We start from the raw sequence: 25,356 nt of genomic DNA on the forward strand, positions 1-25,356 counted from the left end.
AAACCCCGTGCTACGAAATACGCAGCTACGATGGCCATGCTAGTGAAGATGGTGCTTCCTGTGACTCTAATAGCAAGCCGTACAAAAGTAGCTCCCATGAGAAGAAATGTGGTGATTGCTGCGATATCCTCAGCGAGTACAAACCTGATGAAACTGTTAAAGAACATTTGCATGATGAAAGCTACCGGCTAGGTTTGAAACCTGCAGATGTCTGTCTAGAGGTCAAGACCAACAAGATAAGCCCTGGTGATGATATATATATATATATATATTTATGCTGTACGCACGTTTATGCATATGGTTAGGTTTTACTGGGCGTTAGGGTTAGGGTTTGGAAAAAAATCGCCCCCCATTCCAAAGTTCTGGATCCGCCATTGTACCCAGGGACGCCCTAACAATGGCTGGGACCTATGTGAAATGGAATCGCGAGCGGATCACTGAAGGTAGAGATTTGGATAATGATTGATTTTTCATTAGAATAAAAATTCGTCTTTGCAATACGGTTTAAATTGAAAGCTGACAATGCCGTTTTTTTATCATGCGTAGTATTGGCGTTTATCATATTGGTTGACACTCCTAAATGACAATTTAGTCTATTTTTCAGGAGATTTCCAGGAGCTCCATGAAAACAAGAAGACCACCGGAACTCTATTATAAGTTATAATGGTTAATTTAATAATTTACACCCAGAATTAGTGCGGGATTATGAAAGTTTGGGGCCCACAGCGGCCGCATAGATTGCCGCCTAGATGATATCTAGCTCGCGGTCAACAAATTTTCATTACATTGCAGCCTCTGAAACTTTTATTGGCGTAACAAAGATGCCCCACAAAAACGCTTCTTTAGAATACTAACGCGATGTTTTTAAGTCTCTTAGGAAAAAATGCGCTATTTTACTTTGTTACAAGTTGCACGTTTTACCCTCTAACATAGAGATTTTGCATCACTTGATGTTTCGTACTAAAGTCATAATGAATGTACAAATTTCAATATCAAATATCAGACGTAACCATTTGAGAAGTTACACTGCAAAGACTTTCTTCCAAGCCCATTAGTTTTACGCAAAATTAGCATTGTAAAATTTTACGACGTGAGCTGTTGTTTTCTATACTGTTGGTAGGACTTAGGAGACTTTCTCTTCTAATCGCCATGTACAATTACATTAAGAATGAAAAAGCAACTCTAATGATTGATAGTCTTTACCAGATTGTTCATTTTCGTAATTACAAAAGTATTCCCAAAATGACTTCGGGTATATATCCTTCCTTAACAAATTATTCATCCAAGAGCTATGCTACGTCATCTGGTACACATCAAAATAAGGATATGTGGATTCAGAGAAACAGAATGAATAAAACGTTCACGGAACTAACTAATCTGAGTATCATATGATTAAGTTGATGACGTGCGATTAAAGTCAAAGGGATAAGTGAAGTTCAAGGTGTTGGTACCGAACTGGCTTCAGGAAATCTAAATCATAATAAGTTGTTTTTTGTCACGTAAGAAACAACAATTTATTTATAAAAGTGATCATCTTATAATGATAATCATCAAAATAAGGATATGTGTTTTCAGAGAAACAGAATGAATAAAACGTTCAAGGAACTAACTGATTTGGGTATCATATGTTTAAGTTGATGACGTGCGATTAAAGGTCAAGGAAATCATCTGAACTATCTACCAAAACTAAGAGTTTGGATGAGTGGGTGTTTATAATCATCAAGGAGAACGAGGAAAGAGGTACTAGAGTGGAGAAAATGATAAAAAAGGCAAACTTAGAAGAAAAAAAGCTAGCAATGAAAAAGAGTACGATATTAAATTTAAATGAAATTAGAAGAATTACAAATGACAATTTAAATAAAAAGAAAAAAAAAAACAAAGACTCAGGACTGAATCTAAGTGATAGAAAAGGAACTTAGAGGGAAAGATGTTAATTTGCAAGAAAAAAAGAATACGAAAAAAAGACATACGATATAAACCAAAATACATAGATTTCTTTAATGACACATAAAATGTACGCATTTATCAAAAGGTTTGCCAATAATAATAAAGCTGAAAAAAAAAACACAAGAAGAATGAGCAATACATCTTCTATGTAAATAACGTGAGGTTAAATGTAAAGAAACCAACTGATATAGGAATTCTATGACTATGTGAATGATGTTAGATTAAAGGTCCAGGAATCTAGAGATTTAATAACAAAGTAAATAACGTTAAGTTAAATGCCCAGGGGACAAGGTGATCTAGGGTATTAAATATTTAAGGTTTAGTAATTGGGGTTGAAATACACTGGCTTAGAAACATTCAAATGCCAATGAGAAATGAGCTTTTCAATGTTGTTGCATTCCATGTAGAACAAAATAAAATTACATCATTTAATAAAATAATATGATACATAATTAATCTTGTAATGTAGCTCCAAAAAAGCAAAAAAAAAAATATTTTTTTGCTTCAATAAACACACTGGAGTATTTGTAAGCATGACCCTCGCTTCACAGTTTGACACATTTTACTCTATTTAATAGATAATATCGGGAATTCCTTGAATGCTAATTTTCTCTTCTACGTGTATACAATTGTTAACGTAGAACAGGTGACCGTTAAAACATTTAGACACGAAGCATTTGAAAGACTCTGTGCAATAAGACTCCGCGCTGTTATATTCAAAAAAATCTAAACAAAGTAAGCACAACAATTATCAATGTTTTTTTTTAATTAACTTTTCTAAAATCAATATAAATTGTTGCTATAACAAGATGTGTGATTGGTTATTATCTAGTTATCTAGTTAAAGTGAGCATAATGTACACAACTACACCTAGATTTAGTATGTATTTTTTCTTGGCTATGAATTGTTAATATTTAATATTTAATATTATAAAGGTTATTCTTATCGTATCTTATAAAGTGCAAATGTTACTTTAAAAAAAGATGATTACGTCCTACACATGTTTACAAATTTGTCCTAGCATATGGAACAAGGAATGTATGAAGTTAGGCCTTCGATTGTATAGTTCTACTTCTGTAAAGTTAAATATAGAATCGAAAGCATATATATATATATATATATATAATTGCTCACAATTATCTAAACCGTTAGAAAAACACAATATTATTTTAGTTGTGTTTCACTTGATCTATATTTCCTAAAGCCATGTTGTTATGGAGTAAGGACATTGTGTGGTCTGTCATGTTTCTATATATTATGTGTTCGAAGATTTTAGATGTTATGCTGGTTAGTGATAGTGATCTGTAGTTCCCTGTGTCATAACTTTTTATCTTTTTTTAATTAGAAGAGAGAAGTTAGCTTCTTTCCAAACTTTCTGTGCTCTGCCTTGATATTAAGAGATGCCGAAAAAGTATTTTGAACACTGGTGCTATCTCATTGCTTAGTTCTTTGAGTAATCTAATCGGAATACCGTCAGGTCCAGATGTTAATTCGGATTCCTTTGGCTTGTACTTCTGTATCTCCTTTGTTTTCTACTTGTTTAAATTAGTGGTGCGCCGGATAGTACTTAATGATATTCGACCCAAACCGGATATGGCCGTATAGTAAACTAGTAATCGGAGCCAGAGCCGGATATCTCCTTGTCTTGTAAATAGCTTGTGTTGCAGAAGTGTTGTAAAAGTGCTTAATAACATTCTTACATTTGTATTAATTTATTGTCCGTATAGTTCTAACCTCTGTTACTGATCGATTAATTAAAAGCTTTACAGTATTTATAAACAGATAGGCCTATCACAAACTAATCTGTGTAACATGAGTGTGTGTATGTACGAGGCCACTAACTTTAAAGGGTGTCTGTGGGATGGTCGATGTTAAATAGGTAAATTTATATTTAACTAGCTATTAATGTAAATCTTTCAAAAGTGCAATTTGTCATGTATAGTGGTCAGATGTAGGTGTTCATGAATTTTAGACAAACAACTGGTCATTAAATTTGTAAGTCCAAAGACAGCTTCTAATTTTGGCTTCAATGGTTTAATAACTATAGTAGCTGTTAATTAATAGTTGGAACCCGAAGCGTTGTAAGTCAATATTTAGTGGTTTAGATTAATTCATTTGCGGCAAACGATATTTTATTAACAGCGGAAACATCAAGTAAACCTATGTATAGTTTGAACATTAGATGGTGCCGAAGCATAGATTAGTTGTAGTCTGTAGGCCTGTTCTTAAGATTTAATTTTAAATATACAGTTATATACATCTAATAGCATTTGGAAAATCAAATATAGAAGAAACAAACTTACCTACACCCTCCCTACCTAAAAAAAATAGACAAAGAGTTTCATGGGCGTAGCCAGAATTTTTTTTTTGGGGGGGGGGTGTTGGGGGGCCCCTTCCTTCCCCCCCCCTCCCGCGGAAAAAAGTTATATACATATGTGTGTGTACGTGTACATAATTAATCTTTATTACATTCTGACCCTTTCGGAAAACGTTTATTGTGCCCTAGAATAGGTTCTTCCTGGAATTAGTGGAAATCTAGTAGACTCCCCGCCCTTGCCAGGGGGTCTGGGGAGCTCGCAATGCTCCCCCAGCGCGGGGCGATGCCCCACCGCCTAGCACTATTTCTGGTATTGAAAGCCAACAAAATGCATATTCTGAGCTATCTACAGTGCATTATCTTGCTATTAAAAAGTTTTATTTAAAAAACATAATGTGCTATTATTACTGAATTAGACCCTCTCGCGCTCTTCTGCGTTTTTTTCCGGCAAGCTGTTTCCGCAACTCTTATTATGCGTAATTCATTTTGACGGAGAACACGTCCCGCAAAACCTCATGCGACGCTCTGTCACAACCTTACTAAGGGTTCGACTCCCAGTTCGGCATATGATTTCTTTGATTTAGACCCGATCTCTATAACTGACTCCTAAAATCTGTCTTAGCCATCTTTGTTAAGCTACATTTAGTGTTTTTCAATTTCGGCAGATGACTATTCACACTTTATTAATGAAGCCCAAGCACTGGTAGAAATGTGTAACCTGTCATGACTACGCTCTTGAAATTACATGCCTGTATTTCGCTTTAGATTTTATATCGAAAACGAAAGTTTTATCGTCAAAATCATCTGTTGAGGGGTTTTAAAATAAAAAAAATCTCTGGAGTTTGTTTTTTTTTTAATTCAAAACCCCATTTAGCTACGGTCATAAAATTTGGTGACTGTAGTTTTCTTTAAAATAATATTGAAGAGAGAGGTTTTCAACTCAAAACGCTCTGTAGGGGAATTTTAAACTCAAAAACCATCTGAAAGGGTTTTAAATTTTTTTAAAAGCCATCTGGAGCAGGGGGATTTAAACTCAAAGCCCCTCATTAGCTTAGCTACGCTCAAAGAATTTTAGTATGTTATTTGCTTCTTTTATATTGAAGAAGTATTTTTTAGCATTAAAATCCTCTGAAGGGGGGTTGAAACTCAAACCCCCTTTTGGCTACGCTTATAGCATTTTGAGTGCGTAATTTGCTTTTTTTTAATATTGAAGAGGTATTTTTCAGCTTCAAACCCCGCTGGCAAAGGGTTTTAAACTCAAAACCCCTGGTAGGGGGTCTTAAACTCAAAACCCCCTGGTAGAGGGATTTTTATCTCAAAACCCATTCGGCTGTGCTGTGGTAATTGATGATTTAGTATTAAAATCTCACCTAAAATAAACAAAATTAAACCAAAAAATCAGTCACTGAATCCCGTCCCTTTCCAGGGGGGGATTTCATTTCGGGGGTGGGGGGTGAACCCCAGACCCCCCCTGGCCATGCCCATGAAGTGTTCGACTGATAACCTGGTCAGATAGACGTAGTAAGCCTACACATGAAGTCCTAGTGTAGTGTGCATAGATGAGGATGTTGATAATTTCGCTTCTTTCTTTTTTCCTTGGGCATACGGAATAGTGTTAAGTGGTCAGCAAAAAAGTAACACATTGCATGGTCAGTCAAGCATGTAGAACTAGTATACCCGTACACTAGTAATAGAGGTCAAGTGTTTCTAAACCCTCAAGCATATTATTTATTTGTTTGCTAGATCTAACCGTAGCTTAATCGTTCATTTTCTTTTATTTGACCTTAAACTTTATTGTAAATTTTTCCGTAATATAATAATTCAGTACAATTAAACAATGAAATTAGTTTTCTTTCTAATGGTTTTAAAACATGGCCTACAATATACACACATGCACCCCTTTGTTTTATTCCATAGTGCAAAGAACTTATGTTAAAAAGATCTTCCTTAATTATTACTGATTTTATAGTGAGAGTCAGTTGTGTAAAAATTCGTTCTGGCCTGATACACAGTGGCTAAGTACGCATCGTAAGTAAAAAAAAAAAAATTAAACAGTAATAACTGGCAAATTATTAAGAATATCGTCACCAGGATGGGACGCTTAAAGTAGGAGCAATATTCAAGTTAACACGTTAGGAAAAGTAACTCAACTGTGGTATTTAATAACAGTTTAGTATGTTATCTTAGTACGTTGTGTTTATCCAACCAGGCTAAAAAAATGGTCAATGTCTATCAATAAATTGAGTGCCAAGGACTTTATAAATAAAATAAGGAGTAGGGAGTGTTTAGCTCTCCCTTTAAAGATAGGCCTAGTTCTGTCTTTTATGCTAAGGGACACAAATGTTAGTCTTGTACTTTTGTTCTACAAAATAATTAGTTACTGGCTTACTTGGCTATGAAACCTCGCTTTCTGTGTAGCAAAAGGTCATTCATTTAGGTGTGTGATCTTTATTTCAGCTTACTAATTGAGATTTACATCAAAGTAAGCAAACTTGGTACGTTTTAGTTTAGATGTGAGGCCTGTAGTGCATCCTCGTGACTGAGATTCTCCAAATAAGCAAACTCATTGTCCGTTACCCGTGTAGAGGTTTGGCTTGAATTCCAGCCTCCTTTATAAGATTTACTACCTAGTAGACAAACTCAGTTCACCGGTGTGACCTTTAGAGAGTGCCTACGTCCATCGTATCGGACGTGTAGTCACTGATCAACGGACTTAGCAGTAAAAAGGTGGTGGGAGTTGTTCATCTATAACTCTGGTGATTTACCTTGTTAACCGTGTAGAGTTGAGGCTTGAAGTCCAGTACCCCTAATAAAGATTTACTATTAAGAAAGCAAGCTCAGTTCCCTTGTAAGGTGTGACCTCTAGAGAGAGTGCAAATATTCTGACATTAAATGCGTGCATAGTATTTGACTTGTGGTCACCTGTCTATCAATTAACTCAATGTGATAGACTAAACACATAAAAAGAGGATTGGAGTTGTTCATCTCTACCTCTTAAGATATACTCCCTTAGCTAGACAGACGTTTGGTCAGCGTGACTTAGTCAAGGAATATAACATCTTAACATGTTAACTAACTCACTCAAAGGTCAAGTCAAAATGAAATACTGTGCCAGCCATTTCTCTTCTGTATGTAAAGCACATTTCTAATGTAAAATTTCATTTCTGTTTCTATTAACATAATAAATGATGTTTGGTACTTAATCATATATGACCTATTTTTAAGCACATTATTATCTTTCAAATATAAACGTTAATACATTCTATAACAGACATTAATGGAACGAGGTCCACCTTATGTATATTAAAATAGGTACAAGGTGTACTTTTTACCATTTGTCCAACTAATAAAAAGAGGCCAAATATTCGGCAGAAGCCGGAGCCGGAGATACTATCCAATGCACTTCTAGTTAAAATTAGTTAATATGTCTTTCTCTCCTGGGACTGAGAATGCTGATGCAAAGTATTTATTTAGGATATTAGCTTTAGTTTAATTATCATTATGTGTTAAGTTATCTACTCCTTTTCATCGTGCTAGTAATGTTGTTTCCATTTGTTAGACTTATTGATGAGGATGTTTATTTAAGTTAAAAGCCGCTTGTAGGTAGGTTGTCTTTGTTCCAAATTAAGGTTTCTTCTTTTGCGTTTTATATTGACTACTGGTTTTAGTTTACTGTGTATTTTAACGATATCATGGTCCTATAATTTAGCAATAATATAATCTATTATTAATCCAGATCAGTTGGTTACAAAGAGCTCTAACTTATTGTTTAATCTAATTGCTTTTTTTTTTAGTAATAAATTTTTTAAACGTTTCTTTGAAAAACTCATATATGTCCTTATGGTGTTGGTGTTGAGTTTGCAGAATTTTGGTCATTGGTTAATATGTAAACTAAATACATGACGCGTAGAACGTAATCATCTTCTTTTCTGAAGTAACGTCTTTATTAGATAAGATAAGATAATGTTGATGTTTTCCAATTTATATCAGGTAGTTATAAGTTACACATGATCCCCAAAAATGCACTTTTTCCTTTTAAATATAGTTAACTGATTGCATAGTTCTTGCGTATACTCTAAATTATAATTATGTAGTCTGTAGATACTGACTATTATTATGGTAAAAAAATCATTCATGATTATCTGTACTAGCTTTTCTAAAAAATATCTTAATCACAATTGAAAATATATGAATTATAAATTTCAGGATGTAGCCAAGTTTCTGTGCCTGTAATTAAGTCCGGCTTCTTAATTTCTCCTAATATGTATAAGTCTGCAGATTTGTTCCTAATACTCTTAAAGTTTATTACTAGAGTTTTAAGGTACTTTGGTATAATTGGTTTAGTAGGTTTTCTAAAAAGGGTGTTGTATTTGTTTTAGTATATTTAAAAGGAGTGGATCTAGCTAGCGATTGGAGAGCTTGATTTAAAATGTTTTTTAAGATGTTGTAAGGGTTAGAAGTGTCTGCATCAAGGATGTCAAATAATTGTAATGTAAATTAATGTAGCCCACATTATACACAGCGCCATGGTGCATCTTTTGTTGCTTAATGCATAATTCACATTATGCATTAACATAATGTGATGCACAGTACCGTTCATCACAGGTGTCACATTGAATTGCTTTCTGTTTTATGCTGCATACTTTTTTAATGCTGTTGTATCTGTCTTATGCCACTTAGTATTAGTGTATAAAGAGCACTTTGATGCAAGGTGTTGCCACTGCATTAAGGATAACGAGACAGTAGACCACACTCTTTATTAATGTCTCCTTCTGCAAAAAGATCGAAGGGAACAACGAGTTGAGAAAAAGAGAATTGGCTCGTGTTTGGTAATGGATATATTTTTATACGGATATAACGCAACCCTAACACTCACTGTCCGATTTCTTTCACGTGCTCTGAGGAAGTAAATCTTGGCATAATTTCTTAATAAAGAGTTTGGTACAGGGATCCATTGTAAAGAAAACCACAACATGGTTATTTATATAAAAAGAGACATATATATATATATATGTCTCTTAAAAAAAACTGTTGTTTTTAAATTGTATGTCAAGATTATATTTGTTTTTTTTTTGTTTCAGATTGTACAGATACTTAAACTGACCAGTAAATTTATGGACAGTTGTATAAATGATGATAGGCAATTTGGTAATTTTAAGTTTTTTAATATTTACACCTAAAATGTTTTTCTGTTTTGTAGATGTATTATGAAATAGTCAACAATACTTAAACATCAATTAAAAGACAGTAATCAATGATTAGTCTAATGTTCAGAAAGCTGAAAATAGCATTCTACTAATTGGTAAACTATAAGTCTTAATAAACTCTAGCAAGCAACCTTTTAATAAAAAATATTGATATTTAAATGTTGTACATTTTTTTCCAAATCTTTTTTAAACTCATAATCACTACATGTAATCCAGGTGATCATGAAACTCAGGAGTCAGAAGTGGAAGCTGATCTTTACAGACATTTCGTTTCCTGTAAGAAGAATCCAGATCATAGAGAATTTATACCTATAGATAAATTCACATTGAAAGATCTTCCAGAAAGTCATCAAGATATTGATTTGTATGAATACATAAAAGCTACAGCTGATTTAACAGTTAGAGTAAATGTCGAAAAAATTAGTCCAAACAGACCACAGTTTTGGCCGGAGACGTCTCGACCATATCCATATTATAGTATGTATGGATCAAGTAAGACTAGAACAGGGAGTGGAAGGGTATGGTTTGTAACTAAATTTCACAATGGAGAGAGAAAAGATGGATATTTTACAGGACACACTGAATACACAAAGTGTTGGTGTTTAAACTGTTACAATTCGAAAACACCAAGCCATTTGTGGTGGGAGTTTAATGTTGACACAGCCACACATGTTGTTTTTGATAATTTTGAGGCCAACAACACATCATTAAGATTTTTTTATAATAGAGAGGAAAACCCAGTTGTGAGTGTCAAAAAGATCGCTCTCGATTATAAAAACATTGAGCATGACTGGTGTAGGTTGAAATGTGTGACATGTGATGAGATGTTAGGAAATAAACTAATGCAAATAGAGAAACTTTATAAGCAAGTCTGTGAGAAAGTCAGAGACAAAAACATTAATTCTAGAGATAATTACAAGTTAAACTTTATAGTATCACATCCTCATGGGTGTGCGAAACATATCAGTATTGGTCAATGGAAAGACAAAGAAAAAATTGGCTACAGAACTATGTTTACCTATACGACTTCTACATGTCCAGGAAGTAGTGGAGCCTTTGTGTACTGTCTGGGATATAATGAGAGGTGGGGTTGGGCTGATCTCTTCCACACAGGAACTTTGCAGTCTGGATTGAATCACAGTGGGTTTGGATTTGTTTTGTGAATTGTTAACCTTATGAGCTTATATTCTAATAGAAGATTATAAAGATTTGTTTATCACATATAATAACACACATTTTACTAACGGAAGTAATAATGGCAACAAAACAATTATTCTCCCAGGACTCTATTATCTCCTCATCTTTTGCTGAAATTTGGTCCATGTCCAACATCACAATACAAATGCAAAGGCAATTTTGATTGATTTAAAATAAATTTGGTATCTCTCTTCTCAGCATAGTTGACAAAACAATCGTTAGAGTTTAGAGTTTATCCAGAGTCTTATTGTGGAATCAGGAGTGATAGGTCCACAAGGTACACGATATCATCTCTAGGAATGCTGCAGTACAAAAGAAAATCCAAGAGACACAGGTATCAATACATCATATTTAATGACCTGGGAAAAACCTATGTCAGTAAGCAGAAATGATTTTTAGAAATTGTTAAGAAAAATAGGAAGCCGTTCCAAACAACTTTAGCTCTTTAAATGTTTTCATGAGGATAATAAATGTAAAGTGACATTTCATGGTGCCAAATCTGCACTTTATTTAGGCCAGCAGCGGTGTTAAATATGGATGTGTATTCTGTTTGAAATATTCTTTTCCTGCCTGCTGCATTATACTTAATATGAATTCAACGAATGCGTATTTTTCCATACAAGATCTTCAGAAAAAAAAATTCATGTAACCTGATTGAGGGCGAGTAGCAAAGTTAAAAACGTTCTTAACAGGAAACTTCTCTTCGTTAAAAATGCAGCTATAGTTTAAAATCTGCTACTCAGCTTCAGAGTCTGGTTGACATACTATCTTCTGCATTTTATAAAGTAGGCTTAAATATCAGTGAAAGGAAAACCAAAATACTAGTTAAAAACACAAACAATGCACCTCCTGAGACCATTAAAGGTCAACCAAATGATATTGTTGACTGTTTTGTTAATCTTGGTTTCTTTTATCTCTAAAGATATGTTACTAGATAAAAACAACAACAGTATAGCCATTGGCAATAGGCACCCTCTCACGGCTACTGAAAAGAGTGTGGAACAAAACCAATGTCAAAGCAACAGCCTACTAGACCTCTATGATAAGCATTCTGCAATACGATTATGAAACATTGAAAACCTACTTTGGCGAGAAAAAAAGCAGAATATCTTCGACCTCCGTATTACAAAAAAGAAAAAAAAAACAATGAAGAAGTGCTGAAAAGACCAGGGTACCGAAACATTCCGCTGTTTTCAGAAGTAGACACTTTGGTTAACGTGGTTATGGTCTGAGAATGCCTAAGAGAATACAGGAGATCCGCTGGTCGCCCACCTTTACGGTAGGCCTTTACTTACTTATGAAAATGCGACATGAAGATCTTAAAAAAAAAAAAAAACAGCACTAACAATTGTTAAAAAGATGCACTGGATAAATTCACATGGAGAGCCTACATAAAGGAAAGGTCCTGGATTCCAGATGGTTGTGCACACCCAAGGTAGAAAGGAAAGTTAACTTTCTGCTACTAGTGATTCCAGTATATATATATATATATATATATATACTAGCCTGACATTACCAGCGGCCTGCGGGTCTAAGTTTGTGTTAACTAATCTAGTGGATTGGATTTAGATGTATGTTAAACATAGCTAATGATCTTTTAAAGTTTTTTCTCTTTCGCTACGATATCGCATTGATGCTAGTTTATCCAACGCTTAAGGACTTAAGCTAGAACAACGTAAACTATGACTGCATCAGAGACCTGCTATTCGTAGATGAATGTGCCTTAAATGCATCAAACGAAGAAGATATCTAAAAGAGCCTGTACCTCTTCGCCAACGCCTGCAAAAAACAAAATTGGCCTCACCATAAATGTACAAAAAAAAAAACAAAAGGCTGCACCAACATTTTCCAAATAAATTTGTCACATATCCAGACCTTCTTATACATGGCCAGAAATGAGCAAACATCAAAAGTTTGTCTATCTGGGAAGTACCATATCAGGAAACGCCAACCTAGATGACGAGGTAAACTTCAGTGTTGCTCGTGCCCATATTGCTTTTGGCAGACTTCAAGGACAAGTGTGGCAACTGAGAGGACTCAGCATATCCACAAAACTGAAAGTCTACAGTGCTGTAGTTCTTCTGACACTCTTATATGAATTAGAAACCTTGACCTTATATTCCCGCCACATCAAAAAGTTAAATTTCTTCCAACTAAGCTGTCTTAGGAGTATCCATAAGATGCTTTGGTCCAACCACATACCATACACACAAATCTTAAAGCTGTCCAACATGAACAGTATCAATGCAAAAGTAAAAAGGTGCAAACTTTGATGGTCGGGACATGTAGTCCGCAGGTAAGAAAATCGCCTTCCCAAACGACTTCTGTGTGGGGAGTTGTCTGCGACAAAGCGCTCCCAGGGAGGCCAATACACGCGCTATAAAGACACTCTGAAGTACTCGTTCAATGAGTGCGATATCGACATTCACGGCTGGGAAGCACTAGCTCTCGATCGCTCTTCATGAGGTGAAGCTGTGAGTCTCGGAGTCTTGAAATTTGAATCAAGAACAGTGGCCAGGTCGAAAAAACGCTGAACCAACTAAAACCTGAGAGAAGAAGCAGACCTATCTGCAACTGACCATACCTACAAATGCCGCATATGCAGCCGTCTTTTTAAACTGAGGATTGGACTTAAAAGTCATCTTCGAGTCCATAGAAAACAAGAAACGTGCTATTTTTTTTTATTACGAATTAGGAGCTATATATACTTGTATACTTTCTTATTTATTTGTAAAAAATTAAATGTGTATTATTTTTTATTCACCTAGAATGAACTTTCTTATTTCGATTTTTTTTTAATTTGTACATTCTATTTTTATTAGATTCTTAATGTAGTATTATATATCTGATTCAATATCATTTTATTCATTTTCTTTATTTATTTAGAGAAAAACCGCAAGTTCTATTAAAGCTAGTTTTTTTTAAATATTTTTTTTTTCAAAAGATCGCAATCCACATGAAAAGCACGAAAATAATATTACACAAAGTCGTTATTTTTAAGGCATTATTTCTTTCCCAAAATACAAGCACCCACATAGGGAAATCGTGTCATCTATTTATTATGTGCTTAGTAAGAAAAAATTTTTTTTTAAAAGAGCGAAAGGTTTAAAACAATGTAAAGACTACTTTTTGACGTAACATTTTTACTTGACTTAGACTTAAGTTCTCCCGCGCCGTTCGGCGCATTGGGCGAAAACCATTATTTTTTTATTAGCTAAGTAAATAGTTCATGTGTATTAGCTGTGTAGAACAATAATGTACATGTGTATTATACGTGTAGATTGAAGATTAAGATTTTTGTGTGTATTATTTGCCTAAAACATGATTGTTCTGGTCTATTAAATGTGTAAAAAAGATTGTTTAGGTTTACTAGCTGTGTAAAACAGATATTTTATGTGAACTGACTGTTTAGACATATACACTTTTTCTCGTTCAAGTCACATGAGTTCGTGTCACCATGTTATTTTTGTATGGCAGTTTGGTGACATATATATTGTTATATTTTGTAGTCGTTATGTTGGCACGTTCATACCTCTTTCGTAAAGGTGAAATTAACTCTCGATGTAGCAGACACAAATATTAAGTTTATATATATATATATATATTGTTATAACCCTAGTGGCGGACTGTAAGGGTTAATGTGTGTGCGTCCTACTGACACACATGATTCAGGCCAATCACACAGGTCAAGGGCTGTTGAACAAGGGACATTACGGCGAGTTCACGCAAATTTGACCCATGTTGCGGTCATGTGATCGAGAGCCTTCACGGACTAGCGACAGTGTGTAACATAGAGTAGAGTCCAGGAGAGCAAGCCGTAAGGACTGTGTGCTACCAAGTCCTTGAAACTGTAGCTGTACGAGTCTAGAAGTAGATAGAGAAAGACTTGTAGTGTTTAGTAGGCAGTTCTATTGTACAAGAAAGCATTTGAATTTGATGTGGCAAATTGTGTTTTATTGGCTTTTCATGTGATTGTAAATAAACCTCTACCTTGTTTATTGAAGCTCTTGTTGTCAAGTCCTTGTGTTAGATGTGCTGTTGTGTTTAGCAGTGTTTGCAGAAGGCCTGATAGAGAAGAACGCAACAACATATATATATATATATATATATATATATATATATATATTTATTTATTTATTTATTTATTATTATTAAATATAACACCTTAACGCCTAAAATTGTGCCGATGTGCCTAAGACCAAAAACTAAACCAAACCAAATATAACACCACATAGGAAATACACAATCCACTAATATTTAGAAATGATCCTTCATAGAAATACTAGACAGTAACTTATTGACTACTTATAGAAATACTGATACAAGTAAACACTGTATAATAGCTCAATAACATTTTTAAGTGACTATATTCAACGACTGCTCTTACTGACTGTTATTAACTAATTGGATAGCAAAAGGTTCACATTGAGAAAACATGAATTGTGAATTCCACTCATAATATCAAAATAGGGTATCTACTGTATTACACAAACTTTGAGGTAGTGACTGTTCATAATATAAATAAAATTTATCAGAATGAATATTAAAGAACCACTTTCAGAAATCGCAATCTAAGGGACGGATGATGTTAAGTTATCTCAAACATAAAATGAGATTTAAAAACAATTGACCAGAGATTATTAGTAACATCTTATTATTTTAATATGTAGTAGCTGTGTAATGTACTACATTCAGACATGCTCAAAACCACAAAGAAAAGACTTTAATGTAGAATCTTATTTGATACATTACAGACCTTAGTTCAAAAGAAACAAAGATTTACTGCTGCAGTGGTAAACGACAGTATAGAAAATACGAAATGCATGCATATATGTAACTCTGCCTGACCAAGTAAAACATAGGACATATACGTTAACTTAAGACTATTTTGTGTTAATTGTTTGTTATCTTTTGTTTGTTTTTCGTACTCAGTTCAACAGAGAAGATAATGGAGAACATATTTAAGCTCAAATTATTCCAAGTGTCAATCTAGTACTGAGTGTTTATCAGGGATTTGAACTATGCTAACTCCATTGTTTTTATGGTCAATTTCGGAAAAATATTCCATGCTTTAAAATCTGGGGTAGAAAGAAATTAATTAGAAGTGTAATGCGGAATTAAAGGTATAACGTGAGAGCTTTAACTGGTTACCAACAAAATACATACAAAATAGAAATAAACTAATCTAATGGCGTTATACACACATAATATGTATCTTTAAAAAAAGATAAAAGACAATTGTATATTGGTATTAAGGGACAGAAAACCACTTGAGGCTATTTTCTATTCAAATGTTTTATACTGGTATACATAGATTTACTATTTTAGTAAAAAATACGTAAACAATTTTTGGTTGCCATGGAAATGCCACAGCCACAATTTGGATTATTTAAGATAAATTGAACCGAGTATACAAGTATTTAAAAAAAAAAACTACTACTTTTATTTGAAAAGTAAATTTCATAATGATTTCAAGAAACAAGACCTATTTTAAATTCAAGTGTAAAGGCAAAACAAATATCTATATACCAACAACAATCTTTATAAGCCTTAATGCTTTTAATACTTCGAAATGCGGATTAAAAGAAAATGAGTTATGTTTTAACAAGCAGATTTAAAAGTTACTACACTTCTTTTCCATGCAGATGTTGTTGTTACTCTGGTGGAATATGAGTTTATGAGTGAGTGTCATCATCTGAAACACATTTTCTAGTCCAGCGCTAGACACATGGTAGTGGTCAACCGCACAAGTGGCGAAGTTTTGTGAACAATACTCATGCCATTTGATTGCCCAAACGAGTTGAGGGATGTTCCGATGAATTCTAGAAGACCTTTGCGGACCTTATACTAATAGCGAAGGTTTTAGAATCATTGAATTTTATAACTTCACGATGTAAGATTAGGTCTTTACTATAGAGTTTAACATGAGAGTTTGTTACAGCAGTACAGAGTATACGGCGTTACATATATCCAAGGCAAAAATGAGTACAGTCAGTATAACATATTGCCATTTGTACAGTATTAGATGTAAATTTAATGAAGATTAAAGTGTTACGTTATTTTAAAGCCCTGATCAACAAACTTAAACAACCTGATAAATAAAGCATAAAATCCACAAACACAACACTACCATATTTAAACGAATTTTTTAAACAAAAATGTCTAAGCAAAATCAGGAAAATCTTGAAAGACAACAGCCACCCGCTTCATCATAAGTAGCCTACGTCAAAACGTTGCGAAGTGGGCGACTTCTATCAATCAAGACTACAACCGAACGCTACACAAACTCGTTTGTTCCTTACTCGGTCACACTGTATTAGCGCAACTTTTTGACTTTGGAAACGTGAAAAAGATCAAGATGCCTGTGTTTACTCTCTCGATGAACTCTCTATGATGCGTCCGTTCTATGTAAGTGGACGTTTCTGTTGTGGTATATATAAGCATATATAAGGCAGTCTTAGTATTTGTATTACTACTTACTATACTAGTCGACTATTATATGCGGCACGCAGGTCTTCATTTGTGTATCTTATCTTATATAATACAGACGTTACTTCAAAAAAGAAGATGATTACGTCCTACGCGTCATGCATTTTGTCATGCATATTAACCAATGACTTAAATTCTGCCAAGTCACTGGTTTTCCTGGCTAGCTCAGGCAACCCATTCCATGCTCTAATAGCACTAGGGAAGAAGGAGTATTTGTACAAATTTTTCCTAGCATATGGGACGAGGAATGTGCCTTTATCTTTGTGTCTTTCAGAGTATTTTATTAAATTTTGTTTTTGTATTTGAAGATTATGGTTCAGTGTTTTATGTATTATTGCTACTTTACTTTTGAGCCTTCTGTCCTGAAGGCTTTCTAAATTTAGTGATTTTACTAAAGGTGTTACTCTAGTCAAATGTGAATATTCGTTTGTTATGAATCGCACTGCTCTATTTTGTGTCTGTTCTAGTTTCTTAATGTTTTCTTGAGTTGAGGGGTCCCAAACAGAGGATGTATATTCTATTATTGGCCTAACCAAGGTTAAATAACATTTTAGTTTTATGTTCTTATTTGATTTATAGAAATTTCTTTTAATAAATCCTAATGCTTTGTTTGATTTTTTTGTAGTTTCATCAATATGTGGATTCCATGACAGTTTTTCATTTATTATAACACCTAGGTATTTTGCGTTTTTAGTCTGTGTTACTGGTTTGCCATGAATAAGATAAGTGGAATTAATTTGTTTTAGTTTTTTTGTTACTCTTAACAACTGACATTTTTCTGGGTGGAAAGACATGCTCCAATTTGATTCCCATTTCTGTAATTCATCTAATTCTCTTTGTAAAATATCTGTGTCTTGTGTTGTTTTTATTGTTCTATATATTATGCAATCGTCTGCAAATAATCTGACTTTTGTTCCTGAAGTAATGCAATTTGGTAAATCATTTATGTAAATTAAAAATAGTAGTGGACCCAAGACTGTTCCTTGAGGTACACCTGAGTTTACTGTTATCGGTGTTGATTTAGAGCCATTTATTATTACAGTTTGTTCTCTCCCTATCAGAAAGTCTTTAATCCACTGATGCAGTGGACCATTAATGCCGAAATATTTTAATTTTTTAAGCAAACTATGGTGGTGAACTTTGTGTATCACTGATCTAGTTTCCGTTTCAAAATAATGACTGAAAAGGACTTGAAATAGTGAGTAGTTTGATTCAAGAAATATCTGTGGTTGCATACATATAAGTAATATTAAGATTTATTTGTCACAAAAAAATTAAAGAACAGACTGGGCTCCATATAGTTGTTTTTGTCAATATATTTAATAAATACAAACTAGTATATTTCAATATTGTAAAATAATACAAAATTATAAAGATTACAAATCGAATTTGTGTTCTCTAATTTCTCCATGGACAAGAAGTACTTCAGTGATTGTCTTGTTTTGTATATTTAAAGTATACAAATTTCAAAAATCATTTGTGTTAATTTTTACTTGTAAACAAACTGAGCAAACCAACATCAATAAAAGATTTAAGTCTATTACGGAAAGAAAATTAGATGTAAGAATATATCTTAAGATAATCTACTTTCTAATCAAAACCTTCCTCAGTACGACGGGGGTTGGCAGTGAGCAGGGTAATAACTCTTGACCTTTGAGACAATGAACGACAGCCAAGCATACATATTGTACGAAAAGACAGCCGTGATAGAAAGATTATCTTGTTGTGTTTGTAATACTTACAATTTACATCAAGCTTTTCATAAATATATTTTTTGTTGTATTATATTAAACTAGAATTACCCACCGGCTACGCATGTTGATTTAGTCCCAGGATATTTATTGTTTAATTGGCATGGGACCGATCCCTTTAATTACTGGAATCGGCCCGTAAAAATGAGTATCATATTTCTCCTCCCCCCCCCCCCAACTCTCTACCTTATCAAATAGCCTTCTTTACTTTATCTATATTTTTTTCCAATTATTTTGAAATGTTTGATGGTATTAATGATATTTTTCTGGTTGGTCCGCCTTATTTTTAACATCCTGCTCCTGCACCACATATCCCTTTAAAAAAGTTTACTAGCTGTTTCGTGTAATTAAAACGTAGCTTCTCTCAGCCATGTACATTTTACGGTTCCCGGTCATTTCATCCCCGGTCATTCTATCCCCGGTCACTTCATCCCCGGTCATTTCATCCCCGGTCACTTCATCCCCGGTCACTTCATCCCCTGTCATTTCATCCCCTGGTCACTTCATCCACTGGTCACTTCATCCCCCGGTCACTTCATCCCCGGTCATTTCATCCCCTGATATTTTCGTCATCTGATCATTTTTATTTAATAAATTGTAATTTTAAAAATCATGAAATGAGCAATATTTAATGTATTCATTTTTTATTTAAATGACAAAATTGTAACAGGTTAATGTTTAAAAGGAATTAAAGCAAAACTTATACAGGCGACATGATATCACGAGGATAGGTGAACTCCGCCTTTATTAGAAAAAAATAAAACCTTATTTATAGGCTAAAAATGACGCGCCCATTTTGAAGAAAGAGTGATTGAAAAAAAAAATAAAGTGAAACATGGTCGTACTTTCACCACACCTTGGCCTTTAATGATACGTTATCAGCGGCACGGTCATAAATATTGTAATCGCACTTCTCTCAAATGATTTTTTACTACTTCCACCAAACTTGGCCTTCGATCCGGATAATATTATGATATTACAACCCCCACATCCAATAGAAGAGCTATAGCTAAGTACACAGTACACACCCAGATTTACAATATAATATAAGATTTCTCATTAAGAAAACAAAGTGGAAGAGGAAACACAATAAATGCATTAGTAACAAGTCATAAAATGTCAAAAAGCATTCTACATAATCATATTTATATATAGAATATTTAATTGGGGATAAAATGACCGGTGATGAAGTGACCGGGGATGAAGTGACCGGGGATGAAATGACCTGGGATGAAGTGACCGGGGATAAAGTGACCGGTCACTACATTTTACCCTTGAATTCGATTAATGGAATCGTTAATGTCCGTGATGCCAAACTATTGACTTAATTTACTTTTTCATCATTTTATTGAAATATTTAAAAATCTCTCTGAAGCTTTTGGCATGAGCCTTTTTTTAAATATTGCATCCTGCGCATCATGATTGGAACACCCCACCCTCCCTTATTAACTCTCCAGTAAAGTATTTTTGGTTGGTGACTTATATTTTATTAAGTTTTATTAAAACTGCCTCTTACATCGAACTCCAACACACAAACACATGGCTCTTGACTACCATTACCACCCCTAAAAATGATTTAAAATGCAATTGCTAACTTTTCTTCGGCTTCGTAATTTAATGTGAAAGTAATTCTTATCTTTTTTTTTTTCGGAGCCCTTTATTTTGTTCTCACTCTGGCGTCGTAACGCTCTCGCACTCAAAAATTAAAATTATATTATCCATTTTGTTTTTACCTCAATCAGCAACACACAAAATATTTAAGCTTTACCTATATTTAACTTTTGTTTTTATACATTCTTACATACAAAAAACACATTTTCAGTCAATTGCGGCTTTAGTTGACAAAAAATATTTTTTACAAAAGCAATTTTCACACTAACGAGAAATGTACGCATAAAAAAAAGTTTAAATTGTGCTTAAAAATGAAAGAAAGTTTTATCAATAAGATGCTAACTTAAGTTTAAAAAAAAACAACTAAAACTCTATGGCCATATTACAAGATTGTTAGGGCTTGCAAAGACCTTCCGTCAGGGAACAGTACCAGGAAAAAAAAGAGGCATATAGATAAAGCTATGGGGAAATGACATAAACGAATGGACGTGGCTGCCATTGAAAGAGTTTCTATCCATGGCAAAAGATAGAGAGGAATAGAACAAAGATGATCAAAAATCTTGAGTGGTGCTTAAAAGGTCAAACAGACTAATGGATAGGTGAAGAAACTAATCGACAATAGTATCATACTTTATCCATCATTCTGAGCTTATATCTTTTTTTTTCAGGCTTGGTAGTCTTGCAGTTTTTGCAAAATTAATATATCATTCCTAGTCTGGATAGTGGTACGAAACAAATGAATAGCCCCTTCGTACACGGTGTGTACATATGTACACATGACTTTAAAACGATTTTTTTTCACATGAAAAGTTGTGGACAAGTTTTTTAAACACCGGAAATAAATTTATCGACCTCTTCTTTGTTTATTATACACCGTATTTTACACAGAAAGGAAGCGAATATTTTTTAATTTCAACTTGAATCCAGTTGGTCAAAGAGCCCGATTTGGTAAGTAAATTCCTAGGTCTAATTTTCTTATTAAAACTATTCTCTTCGATATAAATCATATTAAATATTGTAGTTAAGATGTACGTAATTAATATGTTACCATTTGAAATATATAAAGATTAATATATTGTCCTAAATAATTTTGTGAATAGTGATGTGTACAAATGTTCACAGCGTGTCTCACTTGAGTAAAAAAAAACATGATCGATAATTGGTGTTACGACTGTGTCCTTCTAGATTCTATTCTAGATCTATAGAATTAAGATCTAAATTTACTAGATTTTTACAAATAGTAACAATTCTACTGGTGTTTATTTAAATATTTCGAAGCATAGATTATATATTTATTAGAGTTATTTCTAAATATAGTCTAGATCTAAAAATAGATCTAAAAGATCTTTACATTTTAAATGTTAGATTTAGAATCTAGATCTAGATCTCATTTCATTTTCTTGTATGTTTCTGTTTAGTTTTTCAAAGTATTTGTTTTAGATTAGAATTTGGATTTAAAGACTAGATCTAAAATCAACTAGATTTAATTAATGTATAATTTATTAAGCTAAAAAAAGGTTAAGTCTAAAAGTAGTCTCTAGACTTAAAATTAAATTTCTTTGCGTGTCCATTGCAGTGTCTGACTGCCTAACTCACTGCCTGGTTGTATGATGATCATCTATTCGAAACCTGTCCGGTTCCATCCCTGCTGTCCTTCAAGAGATTTAGGCTAGGACAAAATATTACTACTTAATAATGTAGTTCTAGATCTTTTCGATATTTATTTTTGAATTAAGGAAATGACTTCTTCCTTCTATGTGTTTACCATAGAAATGTTTTCAGAAATGTTTGCAGAAAAGATGTAATACAAATGAGAGTAATGTGTGTATGAAATTTATTTTGTGAGATAGAATACTAAGATTTGTAAAGACTCTCATGTTTGATGCTTAACGTCTTAAAGCAAATTAAAGTCTCGTTCAAGTTTACAAGCTGCACGATTCGCGTTTCTTTTGATATTTGAAAGACATTAAAAGTTATGTTATATTATTTTGTGAATAAACTACACATCACATATAAGATATTCAGTTTATCTTAGATTAGCTTAGCCCAGCGGTTCTCAAACGTTTTAGCTCGGTGACACCTTTCTACTATTCCTCACTTTGCGCCATGCCCGAAGGGAACTGTTATGTGCGCATCTTAGTGTAAATGTGAAATGGTGCGATTGCGTGTTAGAAGGGAAAGAAGAACCAAAATGGAGGAATATGAACAAGAAAGTGCTTTCAGTGTTAATAAAGATTAAAATATTTATAAGACTGTGTTTTGTCGTTTCCATGTCTAAAGAGTCTCATCCAATATGAAGACGTAACAAGTGGCGCCCAACGTAAAAGGTAAAACCCACGTATCCCTCTATACACAGTGGATCTCCTGTCAGCTGACAGTAGAAATAGTAAAGTCTAGATCTAGAGAAAGGAGAACATTCGATTCGATATTATTAGTAATAGACTATGGCGGACAAGGCTGAGGTAGTAGCGTTGAAGGAAGAGGGAAGGTTGTTGGAGCTTGAAGGGGCAGTGGAAGCTTGTGTTGTAGATCAGGGTGAGATAGATTTAATTATTGGGAACATTCATGGGGTGAAAATATGTTCAGTAAGGGAGATTGAGAACTGGAAGAAATATTATGGGATAAAGTCTACTCAATGTAGAAATGGGAATGTGGAAGAAGACATAAGATCCCATATATCAGACGACATGTATAGCAGAGAGCACGAGAAGAAAGAATTAACAGATAAGGTAGAAAGCAATGCAATTGGAATGGGTCCAAATCAAAGTAAAGTAAGGCAATCAGTGGTACAGGGAAACCGATTTAAATATATATTAACAGAAGTTGTTTCAATTGCTCATAATAACAGTTATTATTGTGATTAATATAATTATTATTTCATATTAAAATTGTAGTGGTATTAACATGACATTGTGTATGATTTTGTTTGGTTATTAATTTATGGTTTTATATGTTACAGATTTTTTTAAAACTTGGAATAGTTTGATAAAATTTCAGTGATTTGTGTTTCGGACGTTCGATGTACATCGAACTTGTTAAACAGGGGAGGTGTTACGTGCGCATCTTAGTGTAAATGTGAAATGGTGCGATTGCTTCTTAGAAGGGAAAGAAGAACCAAAATTGAGGAATATGAACAAGAAAGTGCTTTCAGTGTTAATAAAGATTAAAGTATTTATAAGACTGTGATTTGTCGTTTCCATGTCTAAAGAGTCTCATCCAATTTGATGACGTAACTGGAATATTATTTTTTTATTTATAAACATAAGTAACTCTGTGCTTTTGATAAACTTATAATGGCTTATATGTATTGCCAATGCTGTATCTTTACTCAAGAAACAATAGGAAATTACATTTTTCTAATTAATATTTTTCGTATCATCAAATTACTAATGAATGACATTTTAACTTTACACACAGACCTATATATATATATATATTATACCTAGACTGGAAAACGAAAACTAATTTTTATTTAATAATAATCAGATCACAGACATATATATGTACATATTGATTGTTAGGTACGTAGCTCTATTTTAATAGGCTGTAAGTAAAGTCGCCCCGAATCTTAGAAAATCGATATTTTCTTTCTTAAGAACAATACATTCACGTAAATAAATAAAATAAAACCATTTCCTGATAGTTTCCATTAAGATAATATTTCGAAAATTCTAGATCAAAATAATTCACGTCTGTTAATTTTAATCATCTTATGTGCATTTAGATAGAATTATAACCTAGATAATTTAAGATTATATATCTAAAAACATGAACTGGTTATGCGTTACAGTTCACGCCATTCACAGTTCTGCGTATACTTTTAAACCGTAGGTTGTAGACGTAGTCATGTCACCACATGAGCACATGTGATTAATAGTGAAACATTGAAGTAAATAGTAAACACTGCACTCATTAATAATTTGCGTAATCGTACATTTCAGATCGAATATATATAGGCCTAGATCTAGATCTATATAAGAAATCTAGATATATCTTGTCACTAGCCTAGAGTCAGTAGAGTAGACTAGAGTCTAGTTCTAGATCTAGATCTGATTAAAGCTTATTAACGATTAGATCTAGATATAATAGTAATACATTTACTTTCTAAATTATTCTATATAAAGTATATAAGTATATATAGAGACTAGACCTATATATAGATAAGAGTATTTATGGAAAAATTCTACAGCTAGTCTAGATCAGACGAAAAATTAATAACTTGCAGAACTAAATATTTTATGCATACAGTCCAGTCAGTCATAAATACTTGATTGCTTTTAATTTTTCTATGGTTTATTGTCCATTAATATATTTTAAAAAAGCATATCATCTTAAAGCAAAAGTCAAAACGAATAAAAAATAGGTATATATGTAAAGAAAAGTTGGTAAAGCTTTGAGTGTGTAAGCTCAGTGACTCACTATTGTTATTTTATTAAGACTGACATACTCACAACTTAATAAACCCCCATTATAAAGACTACCAAGTCCATGCCACTTATCAAATGAAGTTGAGCAAAAATCCGTCATTGAAGAAATTTGTTTTAGATTTTTTCAACTGATTTAATGACATAACCTCATAGTCATTACAAAAGTCAACTAAGATTTTTGTTACTAAATGTTGTCGTTAAATGACTCCATTTACTGAATATAAACAGAGCGCAGCTTGTTCCAAGTATGTGACATCTCTTATGATTCCTCCTATCATTGCTGGAAAACCGTGAGTAGAAAAAATAAATATAATTAGTCGAGTGTCTAGCTTTTACATCGACAATTCTTTACAATTCAATAAATAACGTATCACCTTGGCATTTTATTATCTTTATTATTTTTGTGCAGA

General features: G+C 33.3%; 3 protein-coding genes across 7 annotated transcripts in view; 2 read left to right on the forward strand and 1 right to left on the reverse strand.

Annotated features, from left to right (window-relative positions):
- Window positions 1-25,356, reverse strand: part of LOC106076018 (uncharacterized) — a 225,276-nt gene that overhangs the window by 56,609 nt on the left and 143,311 nt on the right. The gene's annotated exons all lie outside the window — the stretch shown is intronic.
- On the forward strand, window positions 2,544-14,671 carry LOC106074381 (uncharacterized). The gene is made up of 3 exons (XM_013235147.2): window positions 2,544-2,682; window positions 9,346-9,412; window positions 9,688-14,671. Exons 2-3 carry the CDS (start codon window positions 9,379-9,381, stop codon window positions 10,632-10,634), a joined length of 981 nt encoding a protein of 326 aa, XP_013090601.2. The 5' UTR covers window positions 2,544-2,682; window positions 9,346-9,378; the 3' UTR covers window positions 10,635-14,671.
- Window positions 16,935-25,356, forward strand: part of LOC129927795 (uncharacterized) — a 47,299-nt gene continuing 38,877 nt past the window's right edge. For 2 of the 4 annotated variants that reach the window (XM_056039065.1, XM_056039066.1), the window contains exon 1: window positions 25,080-25,236. In XM_056039065.1, coding sequence (XP_055895040.1) covers window positions 25,148-25,236 — 89 coding nt within the window. In that variant the 5' untranslated portion in view covers window positions 25,080-25,147. Of the gene's footprint in view, window positions 17,077-25,079; window positions 25,237-25,356 lie in introns of those variants that run through there. The other 2 variants (XM_056039067.1, XM_056039070.1) reach the window with 2 other exon arrangements.

Source organism: Biomphalaria glabrata, chromosome 8, assembly GCF_947242115.1.
Source record: "Biomphalaria glabrata chromosome 8, xgBioGlab47.1, whole genome shotgun sequence".
NCBI classification, from domain to species: Eukaryota; Metazoa; Mollusca; class Gastropoda; family Planorbidae; genus Biomphalaria; species Biomphalaria glabrata.

Excerpts from the sequence above, each read along its gene's own strand:
- LOC106074381 (XM_013235147.2), top strand. The coding sequence starts at position 9,379 with ATGGACAGTTGTATAAATGATGATAGGCAATTTG. Across the intron at positions 9,413-9,687 it reads AAATGATGATAGGCAATTTG|GTGATCATGAAACTCAGGAG; the intron begins GTAATTTTAAGT and ends CATGTAATCCAG.